The 25,563-nt window shown below is 29.5% G+C and overlaps 1 protein-coding gene, 1 long non-coding RNA gene and 2 pseudogenes across 2 annotated transcripts; 1 reads left to right on the top strand and 3 right to left on the bottom strand.

Annotated features, from left to right (window-relative positions):
* Positions 1-711: 711 nt before the first annotated feature.
* Positions 712-7,534, top strand: LOC137837946 (zinc finger protein VAR3, chloroplastic). Its single transcript, XM_068647131.1, has 8 exons — positions 712-1,116; positions 1,892-2,009; positions 2,362-2,726; positions 3,466-3,582; positions 3,956-4,081; positions 6,717-6,809; positions 6,967-7,065; positions 7,152-7,534. Exons 1-8 carry the CDS (start codon positions 773-775, stop codon positions 7,267-7,269), a joined length of 1,380 nt encoding a protein of 459 aa, XP_068503232.1. The 5' UTR covers positions 712-772; the 3' UTR covers positions 7,270-7,534.
* Positions 7,535-8,461: 927 nt separating this feature from the next.
* LOC137836534 (uncharacterized) lies at positions 8,462-9,300 on the bottom strand. The gene is made up of 2 exons (XR_011085320.1): positions 9,104-9,300; positions 8,462-8,998 (listed from the first exon to the last, which is right to left on the bottom strand). It is a non-coding gene; the product is annotated as an uncharacterized lncRNA (long non-coding RNA).
* Positions 9,301-11,128: 1,828 nt separating this feature from the next.
* Positions 11,129-16,772, bottom strand: LOC137837947 (mitogen-activated protein kinase 9-like; annotated as a pseudogene).
* On the bottom strand, positions 14,223-14,341 carry LOC137838935 (5S ribosomal RNA; annotated as a pseudogene).
* Positions 16,773-25,563: the final 8,791 nt, after the last annotated feature.

The following is a 25,563-nucleotide window of genomic DNA, read 5'->3' on the forward strand; positions in this document are numbered from 1 at the left end:
CATAGAGATAATAGATTTTGATTTTAATAGTTTGGTATTTAAATGTTGATTATGATATTGAAAATGTTTTTAAATAAATATTGTTGAGATATGTTATGTAAAAAAGTATACTTTGGGTGAAGAATTGAAATTTAGTTAACTATGTATACATTTTTGTTTGATATTTTCGCTAAAGCTACAAATTTTCCCTCAAGAAAAAATACAACATGAAATTTACATTGCCCTTAAAGAGCGAAAATGGATTAATCAATTTACAACATGAAATTTTCATATCTATTATTATTAATCAATTTGATTTTCATTGTTAGGTTTTGTATAATAAGTTATGACTCATACACACTTTTCAAATAATATGTCTCTTGAACACACGTATTTATAAGATATGTATTGGTAAAGTATCAAATTAAGAAAATATTTATTAGATTTTTAATAATTATAATATAATTGTAATACAATTTAAAAAAATATAAATACATTAATTTTTTAAAAGCTAAAACTTATTGTATATTTTATGATTACTATAAAAATAAGAAACAAATTTTTTTAATATATAAATTTGTGTCTCTGTGTTTTAATTTTAAAAATTATATATATGTCCGTATCTATATCGTATTAGTATACGTTTCTTTAAAGAATTTTTAAATAGCAGTTAAATAATATAATCAATTTATTATTTATTATTTGTTATCCCCTAGCTTAAAACCCTGCAACTGTGTTCCTTCCATTGAGATAAACCTCAGCTCTGAAAGAAAGGAGAAAGCATAACAAAACAATGTCAGCTTCTAAGCTTGGACTGTACGGAATCGGAACCGCACTATTCCGTACCCATCGAACCGTACCTGTAACTGTCAATTCTTCCTTTCTCTTCTTCAAACCTATTCCCTTCACGCCACCGCAATTCCTCCGCCGCATCTCCTCCTCTTCCGCCGCCGCCGAAACCCTACCCTCCGTCGACCACCCCTGGCCGGAATGGGTCTCCTTCGTGGACCGCTTGAACGCCAAAGGCTACCTCTCCAAATCCTCCTCTTCCGACGGCACCGTAAGCGTTTACACCAACATCAACTCTCTCAAGGAGGCTTGCCTCAGCTTCGGGCGCGACCGTTACGACCTTTTCAAGTCCGTTCGTCTCCTTGTCCCTTTTTAAATTTCGGCACGTGAAATTTGAACTTGTTAGGGATTGGTTTTGGGTAGAATTCTCTTTAAACACTTTTACAATGTGAAAATGAGAAGGAGAAATGATTTGTGTTGCTCCATGAGCTAAACTTTGCTAGCTAGCATGTAGGTTAATATCTAGAAACTTTTTATTCTCTTTACTTTTGTCTCCTAAAAGTATTTATGAAAACTTTAGTTCAAACAAACAAGCCCTTAGTTTAATTACTGTGATTTGTTTGGTGATAAATGGGGGAATTAAGAAGCTGATGTTATTTCTGGTGTTGTTTTTAGGGTTCTTATCCTTAGAGAAGAAAAAAAAGAAATGAGTTAAGATTAGTTTATGCATGATATAACTTTTCTAAATTTGTATTTTTAAGCTAATTTTAATCTAGGAAGAAGTTCATTTCATTTTTTCTTATTTTTTGTATGTCCAAATATTCCCTTATTAAAATTGACTATGTAAGAATTCATGATGAGAATGTAATACGTATATATGAGGTTATTATAGCATAAGGGAGTGCTAGGAACACAGTCTCTTACCTATTCTCTCTTACTGATTAAACGCATTGTTTTATTTTATTAACATTTATTGAAAACTTTGAAATCAGAATATTTTATTGCATAAAGACATGAGATACACAATTTTGTAATTTTCAATAAACTTCAACTAATGAGTGTCGTTTAAAAGGATGTGTAATGTGTTTTTAACATTTCTTTTGTTAATTGTTATGGTATGCAGGTTGCTGCCAATGAGCGATATTCAAGCCGTTGTTGAGGGAGGCTGCCCTAATCTTCTTCGTAAAGCTGTTAATTCGGCTAAGAGGCTGAGAGCACACCTGCAATTAGATGAAGGGGATGTATGTGTGTTAGTGCATTTTCTTTAATTTTTCGAAAGAGAAGTATTTATGGTCCAAATGTATTGGTTGCATTTTTTGCAAGTAGTTTATTATTGTGTGAATGAAAATCTCATGCTGGTCTCGGAAATAGTAGTGCTGATTTTACTCACTAATGAAATGCGAGTGTTGGATAGTGTATTCTTAGTATTTCTTCTAGTTAAAGCAGCAAGATGTTAAATGTTGTCATCCGTTAGTATTGGTCAATGTATGAGATCAGGTTTTATTTTCTTATTAGAACTTTTTTTTTCTGCATGATTTTGAGGTGGTGTTTTGATTCCCTATGGTCTGACAAGGTACGTTTGCTTTCATCCAGGTTTGTGGGGCTTGCAACCTACGAAACTCCTGTGATAGAGCTTATGTGATTCTAAAGAATTTTGAAACTGATGCTCGAACTGTGGATGTAGTTCGAATACTTTTGTTCTATGCACTAGATCCATTTGTCATTTCTGGAGGAGGAGACAAACCATCTGGCCGAGAAGTTGTTGAATCATCTGCCAGAAAACTTCTCTGTCAGCTGATTGAGTTGAGTGAATCCCCCACTCCCCCTCCTGCTCCTGCACTTGTTCGTTCAAAGCCTACTGTGCGGGATGCTGCGGGAGAAGGCCAGTCTCTACGTGTTACAAGTAATCAGTTGTCTAAAGATGTTGAGATGAAGAAAGGTGACTGGATATGTCCAAAGTGAGTTATTTTCGCTCATGGAATCATCTTCTTTGTGTGTAGTAACTTCTGCACCTGAATCCGTGAACTTTCAGTTTATACGTTTTCACGTTAAATTTGAAAGGAATTGCTAGCAGAAGTAAATTTTCTCCATCCTCTAGGCACTTTACTTCAGAAATCAAGCAAGTGATCTATCATCTATATTTTCCCCTCAACTTTTACTAGGATAATAGCTACTAGATATTATAGATATAAAGCTTTAAAACATGCAGTGAAAATTGTACTTTTGTCTGGCATAATATTTGTTTTATGTTTGATTGTTTTAAATGATAGTATTCTTCTAGAAGCATTTTTGGCCGTGAGATGAGTGGATTTGTGTTATAATTATATCCATTTTGTCTGTCATACTAGTTTTCCCCCCAGTGTGATAGTTTTTAGTCATAATACTTATTTAGAAGAATTGTTGACCTGTGGGAAGAGTGTATTTGTTTTATATCCCTTTTGTGAATGATCCAAGTTTATTTTCTGAGTGATAATTTTCAGTGATGGTAGTCAATCGGAAGTATTTTTGGCTGGTGGATGATTGGATTGATTTTATATCCCTTTTGTCAGTAATGTACTTCTTCCTTTTCATGAATATTGATGATTTAGCTTTCAACAGATATCCCTTATAGTGGAAATGCTACATGTTTGAATCTTAAAGTAGATCTCAGCTTCTTGATAATTCACTGTTAAGAGTTTTATCCAAAATTTCTTGCAGATGCAAGTTTATGAACTTCTCCAGAAATACCCAATGCCTGAATTGTAAAGATGATAAGCCTAAGGATATTAACCCCCCCGCTGTTCAAATGAAGCAAGGGGATTGGACCTGTCCAGAGTAAGTCCTCTAGTTGCTTACTAGCTTTTCTCACAAGCCATAGTCAATTTCTGTGTGTTTGTCAGCTTCCTTTTCAAAGAGAATGTGATAACATCAGTTAATTAAAAACAATCGAACTCAATGAAGTGCCTCTGAACCTCTATTTTGAATTTTTGTCTTACAAGTTTTATTTGTTGTTCTGTTCATATGCATTTATGCATGTCAAACTGAGTAGTATTGATTATGTCCTCATCAAGTATCTTAAATGACTTGTATTGTAAGATTTTTATTTTATTTTTCCTATTTTTGTATTGATGCTGTCTTCAAATACATGTGTTAAATTACCCCTTATATCTTCTGGTCTGCTGATGGTTGCTCTTTGGTTCTATTACAGATGCAGTTTTTTAAATTTTGCCAGAAACACACAATGTCTAAAATGCAAAACAGAGGGGCCAACAAAGGAAGCCAATACTATTACTAATGAAGTTGAAAGAAAAAAAGGAGATTGGACTTGCCCACAGTGAGTTCTCCGTTTCACTGACAAGGAAAACCCCATTGATCATATTTTTAGTTTCTGATTGTTATGATAGAAGATGCATCAATTTCATGTCAATAATTCGAATTTTGATAACTGTTGGTAAATTTAGACAATGATATAAACTTTCAGCCATCACTATGATAATCATTTTACTAATGTTTTTATATTCTGTCCCCATTCTTTTCTTAAATATCTTTCATTTTTTCATTCTTCATTCTCATTAAATATTTAGTTGTTATAAAATTTTATAGTTCTAGGAATGCAAAAGACTTGAAGAACTTGAGGGAGAATAGGAACCACGTGAAGAAAGGTTCATAAAACTTTATTGAGATGAAGAGAAGAATTACAAGAAATTATTGAATCAATTACAAGACATCCTAGAAGATCATAGTTGTCATAAATAGCAAAATTAACACAACTAATACATAATGGATTTATCCTCCAAGCTACTAAAATGTGGCAGCCTACTAAATCACCCTAAGGGACTAATAGCTTCACATATTTCCTAACATAACCCTTCCCTTGAAAGAATCCTTGACCCCAAGGATGGAAAGCAGGAAATTTCTTCTTCAAGTCATAGTAGTATTCTCAAGTTGCATCCTCTGGCAGATGGTGTGTTTCCATTTCACAAGCACTTTAGTAACTGGCATTCCTCTTCTTCTGATTGTCATACCATCCAGAATAGCTTTAGGCTCCTTTTTAGCAAAAACATCTTCCGGCTGCTCAGTAGTAGTAACCAAGTTGCCCACATGTTTTTTAAGTTCAGAAACATGGAACACATTGTGAACCTTACTATGAGCTGGGATGTCAAGCCTGTAAGCTACAGTGCCTATGCAGTCCACAACTCTAAAGGGACCAAAATACTTACGACTTAGCTTGCAGTTGCCCGTAAATGCCATGGATACTTGTCTATATGGGTGCAACTGTACATAGGCAAAATCTTCTGTCTTGAATTGTCTGTGACTCCTATGCTTATCAGCAACTTGTTTCATCCTTTGTTTGACTCTTTTAAGTGGAACTTGATTAACTTCATCATCTCTTCTCTTTTGATCAAGCTCCTGCCCACCAATTCCACTTTTGATTCTCCTGGAAGGTAAGGAAGATTGAGTGGAGCTGGCTGTCCATACATTATTTCGTAAGGAGTAGCTTTAGTAGCAGTGAGGTAGGAGGTATTGTACCACCATTCAGCTAAGGGCAGCCACTTTGACCACTTGTGACGGGTATCATTACACATACACCTCAGATAAGTTTCCAAACATATATTTACTACCTTAGTTTGACCATCAGTTTGGGGATGGTAACTAGATGAAAGCTGAATCTGTACCCCTTGTATGCTGTGCTTGCTTCTATGTAAGTACTGTTTACAATGACAAAAAGGTGAGTGAATGAGGCGTTTGTATATGCTAATTTGCAAAGAAATGGAGTTCTTGGTTGTTATGAGAAGAAAGAAGGGAAAAGCCAGCTGGCATAGGAGTGCATTATGAATTTGCCCTTGTGTTTGTTTATTTCATTTTGTGCATATTAAGTTCTTCATATGGATTAATTAGGCAACAATTTTCTAACAATAGTTTTTTCAGATGGTTGAAAGATTTAAAAAAGGGAAAGTATTATATGGTAATAAATAATACAATTAATTTTTTACTCTCGGCCAAAAGCCACTAGTTGCAATTTGGGGTCTCCCAGTTTTTATTGACCATTGACAAGGTTAATAAATAAATGTTATTGACTAATGGCTTCACATATTTCCTAACATTTTGTAAAGATTCTTTTATTTGCTATAGGGTCCTTTTATTTAATATGACCTTTTTAATTAATTCATATATATTTTTACTTACAAATATCAGAGTATGTTTCTAACATTTGTTAAAAGTACCATTTAACTTGTGTCATTTATCCTTTCACCGGAATATTTGCATTGTCTTGGACAGCTGCATTTGGCACTTATGGATAATGTTAGGTCCCTCAATTTTGTATTAATGATGAAATTCCTCAAAGCCTCAGTTTTACAAGTTCTTTTCCAGCCAAACTCATCCATATGATTGTATTGTGCAATCACTGGAATACACAACCTCGTGATTTAATTATTGTAATGTATTGTAGACTTGATTGTATGTTAAACCCCATATATCTAATCTGTTGTTGCTGCAGTGTAATCTGTTTTTGCTGCAGGGTAATCTATTTTATTCATTTTATTGCTATGTTATGGTGTACATGTGTAGGGATTAAATTTTGGTCATTAGGAAATAGGGTATTTTAGTGGCCATATATTATGGTTTGAATTTTAAATTATTGAATCGCATCCTTAAGAATTATCCCCCTTTCTTTATTTTTATCGTAAATCATGAACTTTAGTTACTATCTGCATTATGTAATGTAAACACCTTACAATAATGCTATTGATAGTTTATAGGTTCTTTAAGACTCTTTTATCCATCTCAAGCAAAACCTGCAAATCACAGTAAAGTTTTAGCTAATAGTAGTTACAATTTCAACATGAGCAAGAACACAATTTATATTACATTATGACTATTGATATCCAAGTTTAGCAGTAGATGACTAGAATTAAGGACCTTTAAACAGTTAATATACAGTTGGATGAACGCTTTTGTACATGCAGATGTGGGTTCATGAATTATGCTAGGAACACGAAATGTCTTCGATGTCCCGAGACAAGGCCTAAGAAACATCCTGGGGATTGGAATTGTACCAAGTAAGAGTCATCTTTTTTCCCACCATGAAAACACCTTGTTTCCCGTCCTACTTTATCTATATATGATTTTTTCCATTATGCAAGGAGCATATAATCAATATGTTGACACATGTGGTAAACATTTCGTTCTATTTCATGGATGTTCCTATGTATGTAGGTGTGGATTCATGAACTTTGCTAGTAAAATGAAGTGTTTGCATTGTCAAGAGCCAAACCCTAGTTCCAAGAAATATCCTGGGGATTGGGGTTGTCCCAAGTAAGTCCGTTGTTTTACTTCCTTCTCTCCCCACCTTATTTTCTTGCATATTTAAAGTTTGTCTTTTCTTGCATTACTTTCTGTAGATGTGATTTCTACAATTATGCAAGAAATTCGGCTTGCCTGAAGTGCAACAACGAACGCCCCAAAGAACAACCAACTATGGACTCTAATGCAGATCATGAATGGAGACGATCAAACTGATAAGGAAAAAAAAAGCCATCAGGATTTTTCACACAGGGAGGGGGAGGTCACAGTTTTGATCTTGACTGTAACAAATATCTTGTTATAGAAGCACTCACTCTCCACCCATTCTTCTTTCTCAATCTCCTTATTAATGTTATGCTAAGTGCTTCTTCCTTTCCAAAACGCCAAAAAACCATTAGCATACTCTTAAAGTTATATGGTTGAACATGATTGTTTTCACGTAATCATTTATAGATCTAAAAGCAAATTTGCAGAGATGGAATCCTGATTGTAGCATTGTTTTGTTTCAGATCGAATCTAACCCAAGGGAAACATGAATGCATTTCAACCAAAAATTATGAACAGCATAATTTTAATAAACATGACCATGTATTTTACCCATTCCAATGTCACATCAGAAGTTACAAACAGTAGTTTGTTATTTCTTTTGAAGTGATCTTGTATTGTATGCTATTTTTTGCAGAACCAAGTATCCGAAGATTATAATTATGAAGGAAACTTGTTAAGGCACACTTGTAGTATGAAAATCACCACTATCATGTTCTGTTTTCTTCAGTGTTATATATATTTAATTTCTATCTATTAAGATTTAACCATTGGTGGAATCAGTTTCAAAAATGCTCACAGTTCCATGGAATTTTCAAATTTTTTTATCGAAACTCGTTAATATTTTTTTTGTTGTCTCAAGAACTCAATTTGTTCTATTATTTATAGATCTTAAACATTATCTCTGAGAATTGAGCAAGCAATAACTGCTAGAAGATTAATAAAAGTCATTAGAAAGACAAAGTTGACACAGTGAAATCATTTATTTTAACCCTTCTATCATTTAACAAATACTGCAATAAAAAATCAGTTTCATAGGGAACAAAAACTGATATGGCAATCAAAATGTATAAAAGTGTTCGGAACTTAGGCACTCTAATCTTCTTATAGCTGCTTAAGGGAATTTTGATAATAAGAAACACATTATACGAGTTTTATATATACAAGTATTGGACCATCTATCAGCTAATGTTTTTAAAAGTTAAAAATTTGTAATGAAGTTGTAAACATAAATAGTTCTGAAAGATAAACTGAAACCTAGAATTGGTAATGTTATATTTGTTTCTTAGTGAGTAAATGTAAAATTGTTTTATATATAGAAAGTTCATATATCACTAAGTTCTTTTTGGAACACAAGAAAGGAAACAAAAGAAATGTAGAATCATGTCTTTATTTGTTTTTGAATTGTTTTCACAAGATACATCTTTAGAAGTATCAAAGCTTTTCTTAGATGAGCTTTCACTCAACACAAAAGTTTGAAGCAATGGTTATTTTTCCAAGACCTATGCAAAGAGATCAAGATGAGACATAGAACACAAGTACTTTACATTTTTCTACCTTTCTTAAGTTGCTAGTGTTCTTTGTGGTGAGCTAAACCTTTATGTATCTTAACAAGGTGAAGTTACTATGTGGGCTTAAATTGTCCTCTTTGAGAGCTTTTTGTTGGCAATTGCTTCCTGCACCCGATCAATTGTGACTGGCACCCGACAAACTTTTTAAAATCCCATTATGCCCTTGTCTTGCACAGAACAACAACAACACTACGGAAAAAATTATCCGCAAGTCAAATGTCTCTTGTGGATAAAAATATCCGGAGGCCATTCTTCCACAACTGCGGATAAAAAAATCCGGAAGTCAAGTGCTCAACTATGGATAAAAATATCCAGAACCCAGTCCTGAACTGCGGATAAAAATATCCGAAATGCAATAGTAAATTACGGATAAAAATGTGCGGAGCTCAATAATGAATTACGGATAAAAATATCCGGTAGGCATGACATAGTACCTTTCTCTGACGATGGTTTCTTCTCCGACTTCAGAAGCTGACGGTGGCGGCTGCTGCTCTGCCTACGATGATGAAGCTCACTGATGGTGAAGGAAACCAAGGGAGACGACGACCGTGGATGACGGTGGATGACGGTGGCTAAGGGTGGCTGCGACTGGCTGCAGCTGCTGCTTCAAGCACAAATGAACAAGAAAAAGAATAGGGTTTGGTGCATGAGGTTGGGTGCCTATCACATTTTAAGATTCATTAAGGGTAAATTGGACTTTTCCTATGATTCATTAAGGGTAGATTGGACTTTTCCTATGTGTGATTGGGTGCTAGTTAAAAATGATATGGTGTAGGGAGAATCTGCCCTTTTTGTTTCTTGCTTTTGGGCTTAAGTAAATTGCTAATTGTTTACGTAAACTTTTTCCTATTTTAAATAAATTTATAATTTGGAATGTTCTATAGTCAGTTCTTTATATTCGATGATTTAGAATAATAAATATTAATAAATGCATACTTTTGTCTTATCTTGAAGTGTGTATTTGTAGGATTAAGATAAGTATATGGTAGTGAATCTAATTTAGCACGAAGTAACGAGTTAATTTTAGTATTAGACAACTTTGAGAAAAATACTTTTCGATTTCTTGTGTATTCGACTAGACTTCTTGAATGATTTCGATTATATATTTTGTAAGACGTTCGGTCATGAAATATCTAAAACTAATAACAAAACATAATAATTTTTTTTTTTGAAGTCTGGATCAAAATCAACAATTAAAATTTACAATAGGAATTTTTTTTTGTTTATCCTTTAAGGTGAACATTTTCATGTAATGAGTGATAATTAATAAACTAAAACTAAAGTCAAAGCTTGATGAAGAATCTAGAACAACATCCTTCCACTTTATTTTAATAACTAGATAAATCTTTGTATTAATTTATTATTGAAAAGTCAATTATAGCTAATGCATAACATCTATGTTTATCATTGTTTGCTAAATGTATTCAAAGATATAAATTAAACTTGATTAAAACTAAAATATGAAAAACCACTTATTTTTATATTCCTAAAACATTATAGAAAAAACATTTCATATGAAAAGCATTTGAAGATGAAGTATATTGATTGGTGTAACTTAAGTTTTAATTGTATCATGTCTTGTTGTTTGGTGTAATTCATGTACTTTAAATATCCACTTTAATAATTATAAAAAATATTTTTAAGACAAAAATATATTTGGAGTTTTGATTTACCTTTTGTAAGTCTTACTGTGTCACATTTATTAAGATCTCCTTGTAACTTTTACTCCAATGCAAGGTCTTATTAAAACTCACATTTTAATAATTTTTTATTTAGTTGTTGGTAGAAAAAGATGTTTTTAAGATAAAAAAAATATTTTATTTTCATGACCAAAAATCATATTTCAAATCTAGTATTTTAAATTTTATGTAATGTGTGCTACTCTAATCGAGAGTCTTATAATACCTAAGTCTTAAACTTAATAGAGATGTCCTTATTTAAAGACACAATGTCTCAAAAAATATTGAGGTCTTAATCCTATGACCTTTGTATTGAAAATGCCTCAAACTTTCAAAAACATTTTTTTTCTATTATACTATTTTTGTGTTTATTAAAAAATTTACACATTAATTTATTATATTAAATGGAAAGATGAATGAATAAGATAAGAAATTATGCAACTATTTTGTTAAACTCATCTTTGTTTTAAATCAAATATATTGGCATGACTTGTATCAATAACTCTTTTATTTGTCTTGACTTATTATAGTGATACCTAATATTATAGTTTTTATAAAAAAAAAAAAACATCAAAGCCAATTGTGGATTTAGAAACATAAATATAAAAATGGAAACTATAATATCATATTTAAACTCAATCTATTGTGATTCATAATTACAAATGACCTTAAAAGGCTTTGAATTTTCAAAGCATGCATGACATAAGCTTGAAGCATATTGTGCATCTGCGATGAGGATGAAGAACATGGATAATATGCATCGATTGGCACCTTCAAACACATTAAAATGAAGACCAAATTCTGCTATAAAACAAGAATTAAGGTAGCTGGCACCATCCCTACTTGCTCCAATAAGTACTACAATACATTGTGCTGCAATAATAAGAGTACTATTACACAAATATATACTTACATGACTTCTTGCAGTTGTGAAAAAAATGATAGTTAAATACAACAGACTCCTACAGTTAGCTTCTACTCCAAAAAAATGTGAAGGCTTTCTATGCAACAATTCATTCTCTCTTTTGTGAAGAGAGTGTTGAAAAAATAGATCAAAATCATGAATCAAGTTTGAACTAGGCATGGAGGGAAGCAACCTTCTGTGTCAACTCATCCAGAGTCTCATCACTGACCTCTTTAGCTGGCTCCTCCTCCTAAACAGGGTCAACATAGATACTAAGATAATTAGTTATTATATTGACTAAATTAGAAATCATCTAATAAACTAAAAAATTTATTGGTATCTAAAGTAGTTTCTATTATTAATAAAAATTAATAAAGCAGTTTCTAAATTGATATCTAACTATCAACTATCAAAGTGACTAATTATTTTCAGTCTCTGAATTTGGTTCTGAATTTGGTTGTTATTTATTGATTTTCTTACCATGAATGTCTTCAAAAAGTAAAACATTGAAAATCAACAAAGAACATTTGAAGGCAGGTGGGTATTCTATATCTTTGGGAGAACAAGAAATCAAAATCAATTGTTGGCCATGAATACTTGGATCAAATATAAAGCATAGTCATTATGAATTGTTTCCTACAGTGTGCAGATAGGAATAGTATGAATCTTAGTCTTTAGTTAAAATCATTCTTAGAGAGAGAGAACAATTTATATTTTGTATTCACTAAGGGCAATGCTTCTATATTTCTATTACTATACATTTTTCAGTCTAATATATATAGTTGTATTGTATTGATCATTAATATGGTATCAGAGTCATTTAGAACCTATCTTAACAAGTGTTTGTTGGACTTATAAGCCAGTTTTATGAGGTTGAGGTAGACTTAAAATCTAATTTTTAATAGATACATATCAGTGAAGAATCAAGAGATATAGGTATTAGATTCAATTTCACACAATGCAAGGACAGCAATTGAAAGGAGAGTTAAGTACCTCTTCAACTTTTTTTTTTTTCACATCTATACACTTTGAACCACTAATGCTGGCACTCTTCAACAGGCTACGTGCACTGCAGTTTGGCCTGGAGTGTCCGTTTTGTTCATCTGGATTTCCAGAATCTGTCGCATCGATTTCTCCGGTGGTCTTTTCGACATCATCATTTTGATTATTTTCATCCTTGGGAGCAGGAACTCGCTCTCTGGGAAAAGTAAATTGAAATAGTCAATGCATGACTCTTGAGTGATGATATCAGAGACCAAGTTTTGTAGGCATAACTATCCGTGTCATCTAAACCCTAAACCCTAAACCTTAAACTCTTAACAAAGACTTACCTAGGCAAGGAAGCATGGTGCCTCAACAATGGAGTGCCTCGTTCACCTTTGCCAGAGTGCTCCTCAAGATGTGCAAACTGTCGCTTGAATCGATCAACCCCACTTCAACAAGATAACACACAATTACTGAACACAGTTCTGAGATGACATGCATGCCAAATCAGGTGCAAGAATCATCAACAAAAACTAAACATGCAAGTTAAATGTTTTGCTAGTGGAGGCTATAGCTCTTTATAAGAAATTGCACAGAAAAAATCTAACGGAACTTTGGTGCATTGCAACAACAATAAATGTAAGGGATCCTAGCAATGGTCATAAAATCAGGTATCATAAAAACCATACCATAAAAGTTAGCTCAATATTTTCTCTCATTTATCAAAGAACATGCCTAGAGGCAGGACATACATGTCTACTGATCACATCTGCTTTCACATACACATGAAGCCATCACATAATGCATATGCTGTTCAAGCATGGAGGATTGGATTCATCCTAACTACAACGTTCTGTTTTTCAGACCATGAAGCACAATCCATAAAATGTGAAAACCAGACTAATAATCATTAAGGTAGAAGTTTTGGTAAGTACCAGTTTGGTTTAAAGTTGAGGAGAATTGATTTTGATTGAAATGGGGAGATGAAGCATCATGTGTATATTATAAAGCAGGAAAAACTATTTCAATTAGGAACAGTATTAGAAAATTTCCAAGTCAAGACAAGAACTACTCGATATTTAGGGGATAGTTTGTTCAAAAACTATCATATTGACAATTGCTCCACTATACAACCTCTAATTGATGATATAAGAAAAAAGGGTATTTCTGTTGTTTCATACAAAAATTGAAATTTTAGGCAAAGAAACCGGGTTTTATACTTGAACAAGGTTGTCAGTGTATATTTTTTTCTATCAGAAATGTGAAAACCAATAAAGTTAGAGAGATAAAATGGCCTACCTTGGATACATGAAGCTTGTTTGTTCTCCACCAACAAGATATTCTTGGAGCATCTGAGGATGATACTCCAAAATCTGTTCAGTACAAATGTAAAACTCATTATTACAAAGGCACAGAAGAGAACACAATAAATTGTTCAATGAATCAAGCCATTGAAATGTATGGCCATACCTCTCGATAAATCAACTCTCTAACATCATCTTTGGTCAATTTTCTCCTCTCAAACTCAAACTCCAGCTTTGAAATGGGTTGAGTGGACGGTTCACGGTCCACATTTGACAAACCATGGAAATAAGAGTCACTTAGTGCCTGCAATCACAGGCACAACAAAGAAGAAGTAAGGAACTTCAGAAATTATCTGCATAACTATGTTAAAGATGTTCATTTGGTACATTAAACGAAATTTCCTCTTTGGTAGCTATCTAGGTAACTGAAGATCAACCTCTTCAGCTTGTGGACGATCTTTAGGATCAAATGAAAGCAATCTCTCCAGTAAATGAAGACCCACTGGATCTGCATTTGGAAACTTTTTGGTGAATGGAACAGGTTGTTTTTTCCTCATGCTACCAAGGTACCTTCTAGCCTTCTCATTTCGAATCTGTGAAGTTAAGATTAAAAATTACTAACAACAAAATGGTGTTTTAGAACAGGAAAAATAGAAGCTTAGAATTAACATCATTTTTTTTAGAGGTGCAACACGAAGATTTCCTAGGATGTCACCCATCCTAGTACTACTCTCGTCCAAACACACTTAATTGCAGAGTTATGATGGGATCCGGTGCATTAGTGCTGGTAGGATCGCACCTTAACATCATTAACCATTCCAGCATGTTACAAGTTTGCATATTGATGTTATAAAATGTAGAACAGATTTGGATAAACTGACCTTAGAAATGGTTTCAGTAGGAGGAGTACCAAGCAGGTCAGTTATGAGATCCAATTGGTGCACTACATTTTTTCCCGGAAACAATGGCTTCCCAGTGAGCATTTCTGCAAATATGCATCCAATGCTCCAAATATCAATTGCGGGGGTATACTGCAAAAGGCAAGGATATAAAATTACAAAGGTACATCAACAGTATTTTTCAACTTCATATTTTGTACACAAATTCAAATCTTTGCAAAAGGATAATGAAGAAGCAACTAAAACAGAATGACATGTATATATCATATATATATAATAACTGCTATTTTGATATAAACAAATCAACTCTAAACTCAAAAAGTATTTTCATGTGGGAAGCACTATATATGCAGAACAAGCTAATTTTCAAAATTGAAAGGTATAACAAGAGAATTGAACTATACCTGGAGTCATAACATACATGTCACAAACTACAGAAAAAGGGGATGCAAGGTAGAAAGAATACAAGAAGCTTACTTTTGAGAAAAAAGAACCACACAGTTCAGGTGCACGATACCACCGGGTTGCAACATAGTCCTTAATAAGAGTAGGTAAAATTAGTCAGCAAAATGTTTAGAAGGATGATTCTGAAACAGAAATGATAAATTTGATTGCACTTTCCAGCTGAAAATCTTAGAAGGCAGAAGCAGAACAGAAATAATAAGTGCATCAATTTCCTAGAATACTTACTGTCCAGAATATAGCTGATGGAGCCTCATTAAATGAAACTCGAGCAAGTCCAAAATCACATATTTTTAGTTTGCAATCAGCATTAGCTAGAATATTTTTTGGCTTCAAATCACGATGAAACACATTTGCTGTAAGAAAAAAATTGTTTTGGTTTAATATCACTATCTGAAAAACTCAAGAACTTAATTACAGGTATACCTGTGTGTATAAATTTCAGGCCTCTAAGAAGTTGGTACAAGAAAAATTGATAGTGCTCAGGGCTAAGATCATCATTTGCCTTGATCACTTGATGAAGGTCAGATTCCATCAACTCAAACACAACATAGACATCCCTGAACTCTCTTCGTGAGGGAGGAAGCATTATATGCTTGATTTCAACTATATCAGGATGTCGAAGCAAACGAAGGAGTTTGATTTCTCTTAGGATCCTTGTGGCATCCGACACATGCTCAAAAACATCATTGATTTTCTTGATTGCAACTTTTTCCCCAGTGTGAGTGTCAACAGCAGAACACACAACACCATAACTCCCTTTTCCAATCACTTCTATGATGTCATACCTACTTGCCTCTCCATACTCAGTAAAGAACTCTACCTCCCCTGTTCCCTGTTTGATAAATCAGAAACCAGTATTTAGAAACAGCCAAAAAACATGAAAAGATTATTTGAGTACCACAAATTAATGTGATCTTGTCTTTCAACCAACTACAAGCTCAATGGTAATAGATCTAAAACACAGATAGGGAATCATCAAAAAACATAACTTAGATTCCTAACAAGTTAATCTTGATCAGGCTAACTTTTGCCAAATGCTACCTCTTTAGTTTCTAAACTGTTTGATTCATAACCAGAAAAAAGCACCAAATGAAATCAGTTACAATCTATAAAATCAAACCCCTCTAGTACTCTCCTTTTGCATATTCTCAGACAAAACTTAAACCAGATTCTATGTGACATCAAACATAACTCTATGCCATCATGATTTATAAACACAAATTGAAAAAACAAAAATAGACACAAAAACAAGTCAAAAGCAATATAGATAACAATACCCGACACATTAAATAAATGTCAAATAACAAAGCAAAGGAACGAACCAGACAAAAACAAAAATTGAAAAGACGGGTTGGAATAAAATTGAAACTTGAAGAACACCCATTCCTCAATAAAGCTAAACTACACAAAAGGCACGATCTTACAGAACCCACAGAAGAAAAAAAGTATTTTTTGCTTAAAAGGGACCTTTTTGTTACGATCCATGGAAGAAGATTTGAAGTGGGAGCGTTTGGGAACTCTGAGAAGGTAGAAGGAAGATGAGGTTTGAATGGTGGGCAACTGGGGAAGTGAATCTCTCTCACGAGGACATTGTTGTTAACCTTGTTCTTCTGTTGTTCTTTGTTGTTGTGAATGTGAATGTGAGAGTTAATAGAATTGCAACGATGGAAGAAAGGAAGAATGCCATCCACGAAAGAGTGTTGCTCCTACACCATCCATACACACTCACTATTCCTCAATCTGCGCTTGCCCCATTTCTCTCTCTCTCTCTCTCTCACCATTTTCTCTTCTCTCTTTTTTTCTATTTTGGTTTTTTCTGTGTCGTGTTCCTGCTGTTCTGGAATTTTCTGAGCCCCTAAGACTGCGGAAAACATGGCAAGAAAATCTTGATGTGGTCTTTTCGACATCGACATCGACATCTAACTATTATTATTGTTGTCATTACTCTTAAAAAACTCAAATTCTTATCCAAACAAACTGCATGGTTTGGATTCTCTCGTGCCTATCTTTTCCAACTCAATCTCAAATCTCAATCAGAAACAAAAAAATATATAATTAAAAGTAGGATTTTGATAATAAACATTTCCATTTAAGAAAATCAAAGTAAAAATATGATTTTAGACCATTCATTCTTCACAATATTCTTACCTTTTACACTAAGAGGCACTTCTACCAGAAAAAAATAAATAAGAGAATAATAAAAAGAAACACTATATTTCACTTTTTTTCTAAATTCACATGGATAAACTTTAATATATATATATATAGTTCTTTTATGTTTTTAATAGAATCACACTTAAACTCCTTTAATTTTTAAATGAATGTTTTAGTTCTCTTATATTGTTAATAGAACACATTAATTTTAATAAAATTATACATAAAAATAATAGTAAATTTGATTATATATTTTATAATTATTTTTTTTATAGTGAAACAATATTAAGTATAAGTTTTTATATTTTTTATAAGACAATTTATAATATACAATTTTGAAGTTCTTCTCACATGTTTATGTGGTTTGTTTAGGGTATAAGATCAAAATCTTAAATAAATTGTAATATGAAATAAAAAGTTAAAATGTGAAAAAGCATGATATGTTATATTTAACATTTGATTTTACAAAGTTGATTAATTTGGTGTGGTTAAAAAAATTGTGCAAGTCGGTGGAGAAATTACTAGGCATTAAAAAAGATTAATTAAATATTAATGAATGACGAATTCATTTTAATGGGTATATATAAAAACTAAATTGAAATTTACAAGGTTTTTAATTAGTTCTTTGTAATGTAAAACTATGGACTATGAAGAAAATTCACAACTACACTTTTAATTTTACAAAATACTCACGATCATCACATATTATAATGCAATCATTACCCATCATGTGATAGAAAAAAAGTAGTGAAAAGAAAAAAGACATAATAAAGAAAAAAGGAGAACGAAAAAGAAAGGAAAAAAATTAATGTAGTAAATTTGGAAGATATTCCTCACTTTTACCAAAATTTAAAGAAGAAAATTTCTATTGTGAAGATAAAGAGAAATTAAAGAAGATCCCAATTTACAAAATAAAAATTCATCATCATATTTATATTTAATGTGTATAAAAACTTTGTTTCGTTTTTATTTTTATTGGAAAATGAATATATTCATTTGTATAAACTTATTTAGAATTTTAAGTATTCATTAAATAATTTTAAAAAATAAAAAATACATAGAAAAAATATATTATATAATTTTTTCTTTAATATCAAATATCAATAAATAAATTACATCTCTGTCTAATTGGATAAAAATGAAATAATTATAAAAAAATAAATTAAAAATAAATTATGAAATTAAGAATAAAAAAGACTAATATATTTATTTTACATATGTTTTAGTAATTTAAAATAAAAAAGAAGTATGAAAACAAAGATAAATATTGAAAGATAAATTTATATATTCTTAGTACATAATTCTTCATAAAATCGAGTTGATAAAAAGTACTAATAAGAAAAAAAAATGAAGAAAATAAAAATAAAGAAGAAAATAATAAAAAAAATAAAAAAGATACATTAAAAAATTATTTAAAACTATTCATATTACTCTAAAAAACAAAGTACTATTTCTAAACCCTTCAATTTGATCCATATTGTAAAAATATATTTTTAATTCCATTGTAATAACTAAAACAATATTTAACCTTTAACATTTATTTACATAATTATTTATTGACTTGTATGAAAATGTCCATATTGTATAAGAGAAACTAAACCAACATGATCTTAAAAAAAAGTAAGAAGAAAATATTGCAAGAAGATTGGGAAGTGAATTATATGAAAAATAATCATTACTATAAAAAAAATCATTAAATATAAATCAATTTTAAAAAATAATAATAATTAGTTGTTATAATGATTAAATTAAAAATTATTTTAAAAATTAAAAAAATTATTTATTTCTAAATTCATTTATATTATTAATAAATAATTTTAAAATTAATATTTAATTAGTTATAAAAAATTTAATTATTAATTATTTAGATTTTAATTTTTTAACAAAATTTTTGATAAATAATTAATAATAATTTAAATATTATTTATCAATAATAGAAATTAATAATTTTTTAATTTTAAAATGGTATCTAATATATTCCTAACTAATTATTTTCTATTTTAAATTAATTTTGTTTTAATAATTTTTTTTAATAAATGGAGAAGAAAAAAAAAAGAACTAAGTGACACGTTTCCCACTTTCCTTGTGACTTCTCTTCTCCACATTCTTCCATCGTCATCCATATTTTCTCTTTATAATCTCTTCCATCATTGCATAAAGGAAATCCTCATATATATATATATATATATATATATATATATATATATATAAACTTCTTTTGATTCCTAAAAAAACTTCTTTTTGATTCCTAATTACTTTATAACTTTTTCTTTCTACACTTTTTTTTTACAATTTTAATTTCTCACTATTTAAATTGCTCAATCTCAATTTATTATTAAAAACGTTGATGTCACTCTACTGTAATATTACATCATCTTATTATTATTATGATAATATTTTTATTAATTAAAAAAAATAAATTAAGATATATATATTAATAGGATTTTTTATTGGATTATTATTATAACCTAATTCAACCAAATCCATCTTAATTAGATTGTGTTTTACTTAGATTGAATCAAACTGAAACTAAATCAACTCAAAATTTAGTAAAATCGACTATAAATACATTCTTATTCTTAGGTTATAAATTTTTTTTTATATATTTTGAATTAATTTAGACAAATTTATTATAACTTATCTAATTCACTTATTTGAATTATTTTTTTAAAAATTATGTTATTTTTGTAATTAGTTTACATTGAAAAATATATTTTTTAATGATTTTTTTTTTAACTTCTTGACTTAAATGATTCAACCTAATCTAAACAAAGCAATAGAGTAACATTCTTTTTGGAGAGACTACACAAAACTAAAAAGCTGCTATTAACTTATTTTTATTAATATATATAATTAAAAATGTTAAAATTGAATATTATTTTATTGTTTAGAATTTGTTTATAAATAAGGTGTCATTTTGTAATTGAGGTTCTCCAACAGTTAACATTGTAAGTTTGTGTGTCTTTTCAATGTCAACCCATTGATTCTTTTAGGTCTTTTCAAGTGACTGACCTTGATTTCACCCCCCACATGTTTGATAAAAAGAATGTTTGGTTTTGGTAAAACAAATTTCCAATTCATAAAGTTCAACCTTCCACTTGTTATAAAATGCTTGGGACTTTTGCATGCAACTCTTTTTCCTCATCATTCAAACCCCCTTAACACACTTTCAATCAAACAAATATTATCATAATTGGTTCCAACAAAACTAAGTTATTAAGACTTTCCACCCCCATCATCTCATAGTCAATACAATTTTTTAAACTACAAACTTACTTTTATAAATATAAATTACTATGAAAAAATTATTATTATTAAATGTGTGGTGATGGACTTGTGAAGTATACACTATTATAAAAAAAATCATTAAATAAAAATTAAATTTAGAGATTAAAATAGTTATTATATTAATCAGATTAGAGATATTTTATAAATAAAAACATTATTAACATTTAAAATAATTTTTATTATTAATATAAATTTATAAAATAATTTTTAAATTGATATCTAATAATCAGGTATCAAAGTTTTAATTGCTAATTATTTTATATTCTAAATTAGTTTTTATTAATTTTCTAGAGACAAATTTAGAATTTAAAATATTAAATATTAGTAGTTAGAATCTTCATAGCTAATTTAAATACCAATTTAAAATTTATTTTATAATTTTTTATTGATAATAAAAACTATTCTAAATACCAATAATTTTTTAAAATTTAAAATAATATATAATTTAATTAATATAACAATTAATTATTTTTTTATTGATATTTTAATAATTGTGTTGTAGTATACATTCCTACTCATTTAACTCAACTAGAAATTATGTCCTATAAAAATATATCTTCTCAATCAATTATTAAAATTCATAAAAACAAGATATAAAATAAAAACAAACATGAAAATTGGAACAACAACTTAAACAACTAAGCATATGAGTATTGCAAACTCAATGGGAAATAAAGTGGCAAAAAGTTGAAGCTAATAATACCAAAAACCATTGCAACTTTTATTTTCCCATCATCATGCCTTCTAATCTCCTTTTTTCTATTTTCTTTGCTTTTTTTGGTTCCCCTCTCATTTCCTCTTCTCTTCACTCTCTTGGCTCTTTCTCAAGTTCACAATTTTTTTTCTTCCATTTTTCAGCTTTTTTTTTTACCTTGCAAGAAAGTTTTTATGTGTCTCCACATGATCTCTCACTATTATGACAAAGAATTGTCATTTGGGTCATTCACATCTACACCAAGACAAGGATGTTCCAAAAGCAATTGTGGGGTTTTCATGTTTTTAGGGCATGAAGGAACCATTAGAATTTGTCAGAATATCTCCACTTTCTCACTATTTTTTGAAGATGGGTAGAGAGAATTCCTTCATGTGCCCACGGCAGGTCTTCATAATGAGACACAATTAATGTACGATGATATGGAGTCAACCCTAGAGCCTCATCCATCATCTTCATCCAATGCTTCCATGGCTTCATATGTCATCTAAAAGACAACAAGAATCATTAGTTTCAACACTCTTGTGTACAAAATCCTTTCATGAGGTAACTTTTTTCACATAATGTACTTTTAAATGAAAAGAATGACATACTAGTTGTATTCTACAACTCACATTCATTCATTCAAAATCATTTATTACATTATTGGTGTTCATTGACTCTTGATCTAACATGTACTTTAATAAATGGAACAAATTAAGCACAATCTCATTAAACATGATTGATTTTCAGAGTTTTGTGATTAATGATTTAATAACTAGCAATTACAATAGTTAGAAATAAAAAAATAGTTAGAAGTAAAAAAATAAAGTGCATGTATTTTATAAGGTTGTTAGACTTAAAGTTAATTTCTTAATATGACACCATAGTCATTTAGTGTTTATCAGAGGAGAGTTTGTTGAGTTTATCAGACTATCCATTATCGGACCATCTATAATCTATAGTTTCACGCACGATTTGATAATTTCAGCATGAGGGGTGTATGTTGGAGATCCTACATCAACTAGATATTATAACACTTCATAGTATAAGAGTAAGTACAAACCTTATCTTATAAGTTGATTTTATAAGATTGAATTAGACTTAAACACTATAAGAAAATCATGAAATAAAAACCAGTTTTAGAGACAAAAAATAATTAGTTGTATAGTGACCTAGTTAGAAACCATTTTAGAAACTAAAAAAATTGTTGGTTTATAAATTAGTTTTAAGTACAGTTAAATAGTTTCTAAATTAATATCTAATTAGCTACCAAGGTTTTTGCTACCAAATTTAGAAACTAATTAATTGGTAGTTAAAATCTTGCTAGCTAATTAGATACCAATTTAGAAACCATTTAACAATAATAAAAACTAATTTAGAAACCAAATTTTTTTTAATCTCTAACATGGTCTCTAATTTAGTCACTATACCAACTAATTATTTTTTGTCTCTAAAATTAGTTTCTATTTCATGATTTTCTTGTACGAAAAGTTCACTTCTTAATAGCTTCTACCATAATTGTTTCATTATATTACATAATGCATAAAAGAAAAGGTTGTTATTGGTAAAAAAACATCTGAATAAAAGATGAACGTGCAAAAATGGAGGTAGAAGGAGTGTAGGAACTAATGAAAGGAAATAAGAAAAGACAAAAGATTATAGCAACTAATTGAACGCAATTGCACAAAATTATAATACTGATCTTATTCATTTTGATTTACTCAATCATATATATAATAAAATTACAATTATTGGAAGCTATAAAATAGGAATACTAACAGGCCTGTAAACTAACCATTAATGCAATATAACGGTAAAATAGTTTAAGAGTAATAAAATCAAAATTAATAATAATAAAATCTAAATAACCAACAAGGAGTTCAGTGTGGTTGATTTCCTCAACTGAAAGAGGGTGTCTGAACTTGGAGCTTGCAAGGTCCATCATGGAGTTCCTAAGCTTTTCCATGAAACCAAGTTGAACATGGTTCTTAACCATGACATAACCAGCTTCTATAAAGTTGTTGAAGTCACTAGCTTCTCCACCATGTTCAATAAAAAAGCCTTGTTTTGACCTACCTTTTCATGCTGTCACTATCTAAACTTTTGTCTCATACCCTTAACATTTTTTTCTGTAGTTTGTTCTCGTACTTGTTCCTTCTAAGTTGTTCACAATCACAATGTGTTGTGGTGGTGGTCCCTTGTCTAAGGACATGTTCAATTCACATGAATCAAGACAATTTTTCTTTCTTCCTTTGGTTTGTTTATGTTCTATATGAATGTAAGATAAAGTAACATGTTATTTACTACATAAGATAACATCTTTCTCCCATCTAGAAAGACATTCTCCTCATTACACTATCAATTACATTGTTTAATTTAACATGGTTAATTTTGTTGGAATGCATTTAAATAAATTATATGATTTAAAATCTTAATAATGATATTTTTCCATGTAAAAGAATAATATAAATTTTAACATTAAAAACAATGGAATATTTACACTTTTAAAAGAAACTAATGTTGTTTACTCTTAAATAATTGACTGTTTTATGAGTTCATAATTGATTGGACAGATTGGACCTAATAGTCATGTATCACTGTTTTTTTTTTTAAATTAAAAATTATGAAAACAAATGAATTTTTATGTAATGTTAATAAAGTTTTAAACACTATAAATTAAAATAATATATATATATAAGGAATTTATGATAAGTTATTGTTTAAATTATAAAACAAAACAAAAATGTCATGATAAAAATAAAATAAAATGCATTAATCATGATAATAAAAATAAAAATGCTCAAGATAAGTAAAAAAACATGAAAATCAACCTTAAAATAGACATTAACACAATTATAGTGTTTCATATATCATATGTGATCTTAACAATATTATATAAAAGTAATAATGAAAAATCTTGCCCTAGTATGGGATAAAATATATTCATGTTTAATTTTTAACAACTTTGTTTCACTACAACAAGAAAATTATTAAATAAAAATCAATCTTAAACACAAAAAATAATTAGTTATTATATTGACAAAATTATATACTTTTTTAGAGACTAAAATTTTTTTTACTATCTAAATCATAATTTCTATTATTAATAGATAATTTTTAAATTGGTATCTAATTAGATATTAAGGTTTTAGATACCAAATTTAGAATCTAAATAATTGGTAGCTAAAACTTAAGTAGCTAATTAGATATCAATTTATAGATTATTTATCAATAATAGAAACTAATTTAGATACCAATAATTTTTTTAATCTCTAAAATAGTATCTAATTTAGTCAATACATAAACTAATAATTTTTTTTTCTAAAATCGGTTTCTAATTAATGATTGTTTAGTAGTGCTTAATCCACTTATTTATTCATATTTAACGAGTTTGATTTTGTTTGCATAAATAATTTTTAAAAAACTCTATAAATTAAATTTATTTTATGCATAAGTTAATTAATAAAAAAGTTCAACTAGTTTTTCCAAAAAAAAAATCATTTAAACTGACACAACCTTAATTAATCTATCAATATTGACCCATTACAATACTCGTACTTCTAATAACAATTAAAAATTGACATATGAATTTTGGTCTAATCTCTTCATATTTTTGTATTTTTTTTCTTTTTAATAATTTTTTTTTCATGTGATAACAAATAATTGTTGTTACTTATGTGTCAGCCGAGATGTCAAGTAACATAATGATGTCTAACATAAAAACTTTTTATAAAAAAAAATAAAAAAATTATAAATTAGTAAAGCATTAAGATACATAACACTTGAAGTTGTTATTCAAAGTCTTCATTGAAAAAAGTGTTAGTTAAAAGACCAACAAAAGAATACATGAAAGTTAAAAGTGGTGATTTGAAGGAAATATTCCTTAAATAACCGAAATCAATGTTGTAATGAAATTAACAATCCACACATTATGTAAGACATTGTTCATAGGCCAATGTATATCGAGCTCTTAAATTTAGAAATATTATTGACTTTATCATAAAAAAAATCATTAATTAGAGTGTATTCCTAAATTCTTATTTTTATTATTTTGGCTGTTTTTTTATTTAAGTATATGATATATTTATTATTTTATCTTATTTATTATTTTTTAATCACTTTAAGATAAATGATAAAATAGGGTGTTGGAGATATTACCATACCTCTTCATTCACATAAATAAAGGACATACAATATAGTCTAATAGTTTTCTTGAAAATAAATAGGTAAGTTTTTTTTAGAAAAAATTAACAATCATTCTCAACTTCAATCTTTGTAAACTAGCCAATTTAAAATATATTACACAGAAAATAATAATAAATAACAATTTTACAAAGAAGTGACTAAATTTAAAATGATTTACAGTACTCCATTAACTAAAAATATAAATTAAGAAATAAATATTATGTATAACAACTTAATATCAAGTTGTGTAATTTTCTAACTTAGTTAGTCAAATATATTATATAAAGAATATTAATCAACACACCAGAGAAAACTCTGGAGCAGATTTGATTTTTTAA

This window comes from Phaseolus vulgaris, chromosome 4 (genome assembly GCF_000499845.2).
Source record: "Phaseolus vulgaris cultivar G19833 chromosome 4, P. vulgaris v2.0, whole genome shotgun sequence".
NCBI classification, from domain to species: domain Eukaryota; kingdom Viridiplantae; phylum Streptophyta; class Magnoliopsida; order Fabales; family Fabaceae; genus Phaseolus; species Phaseolus vulgaris.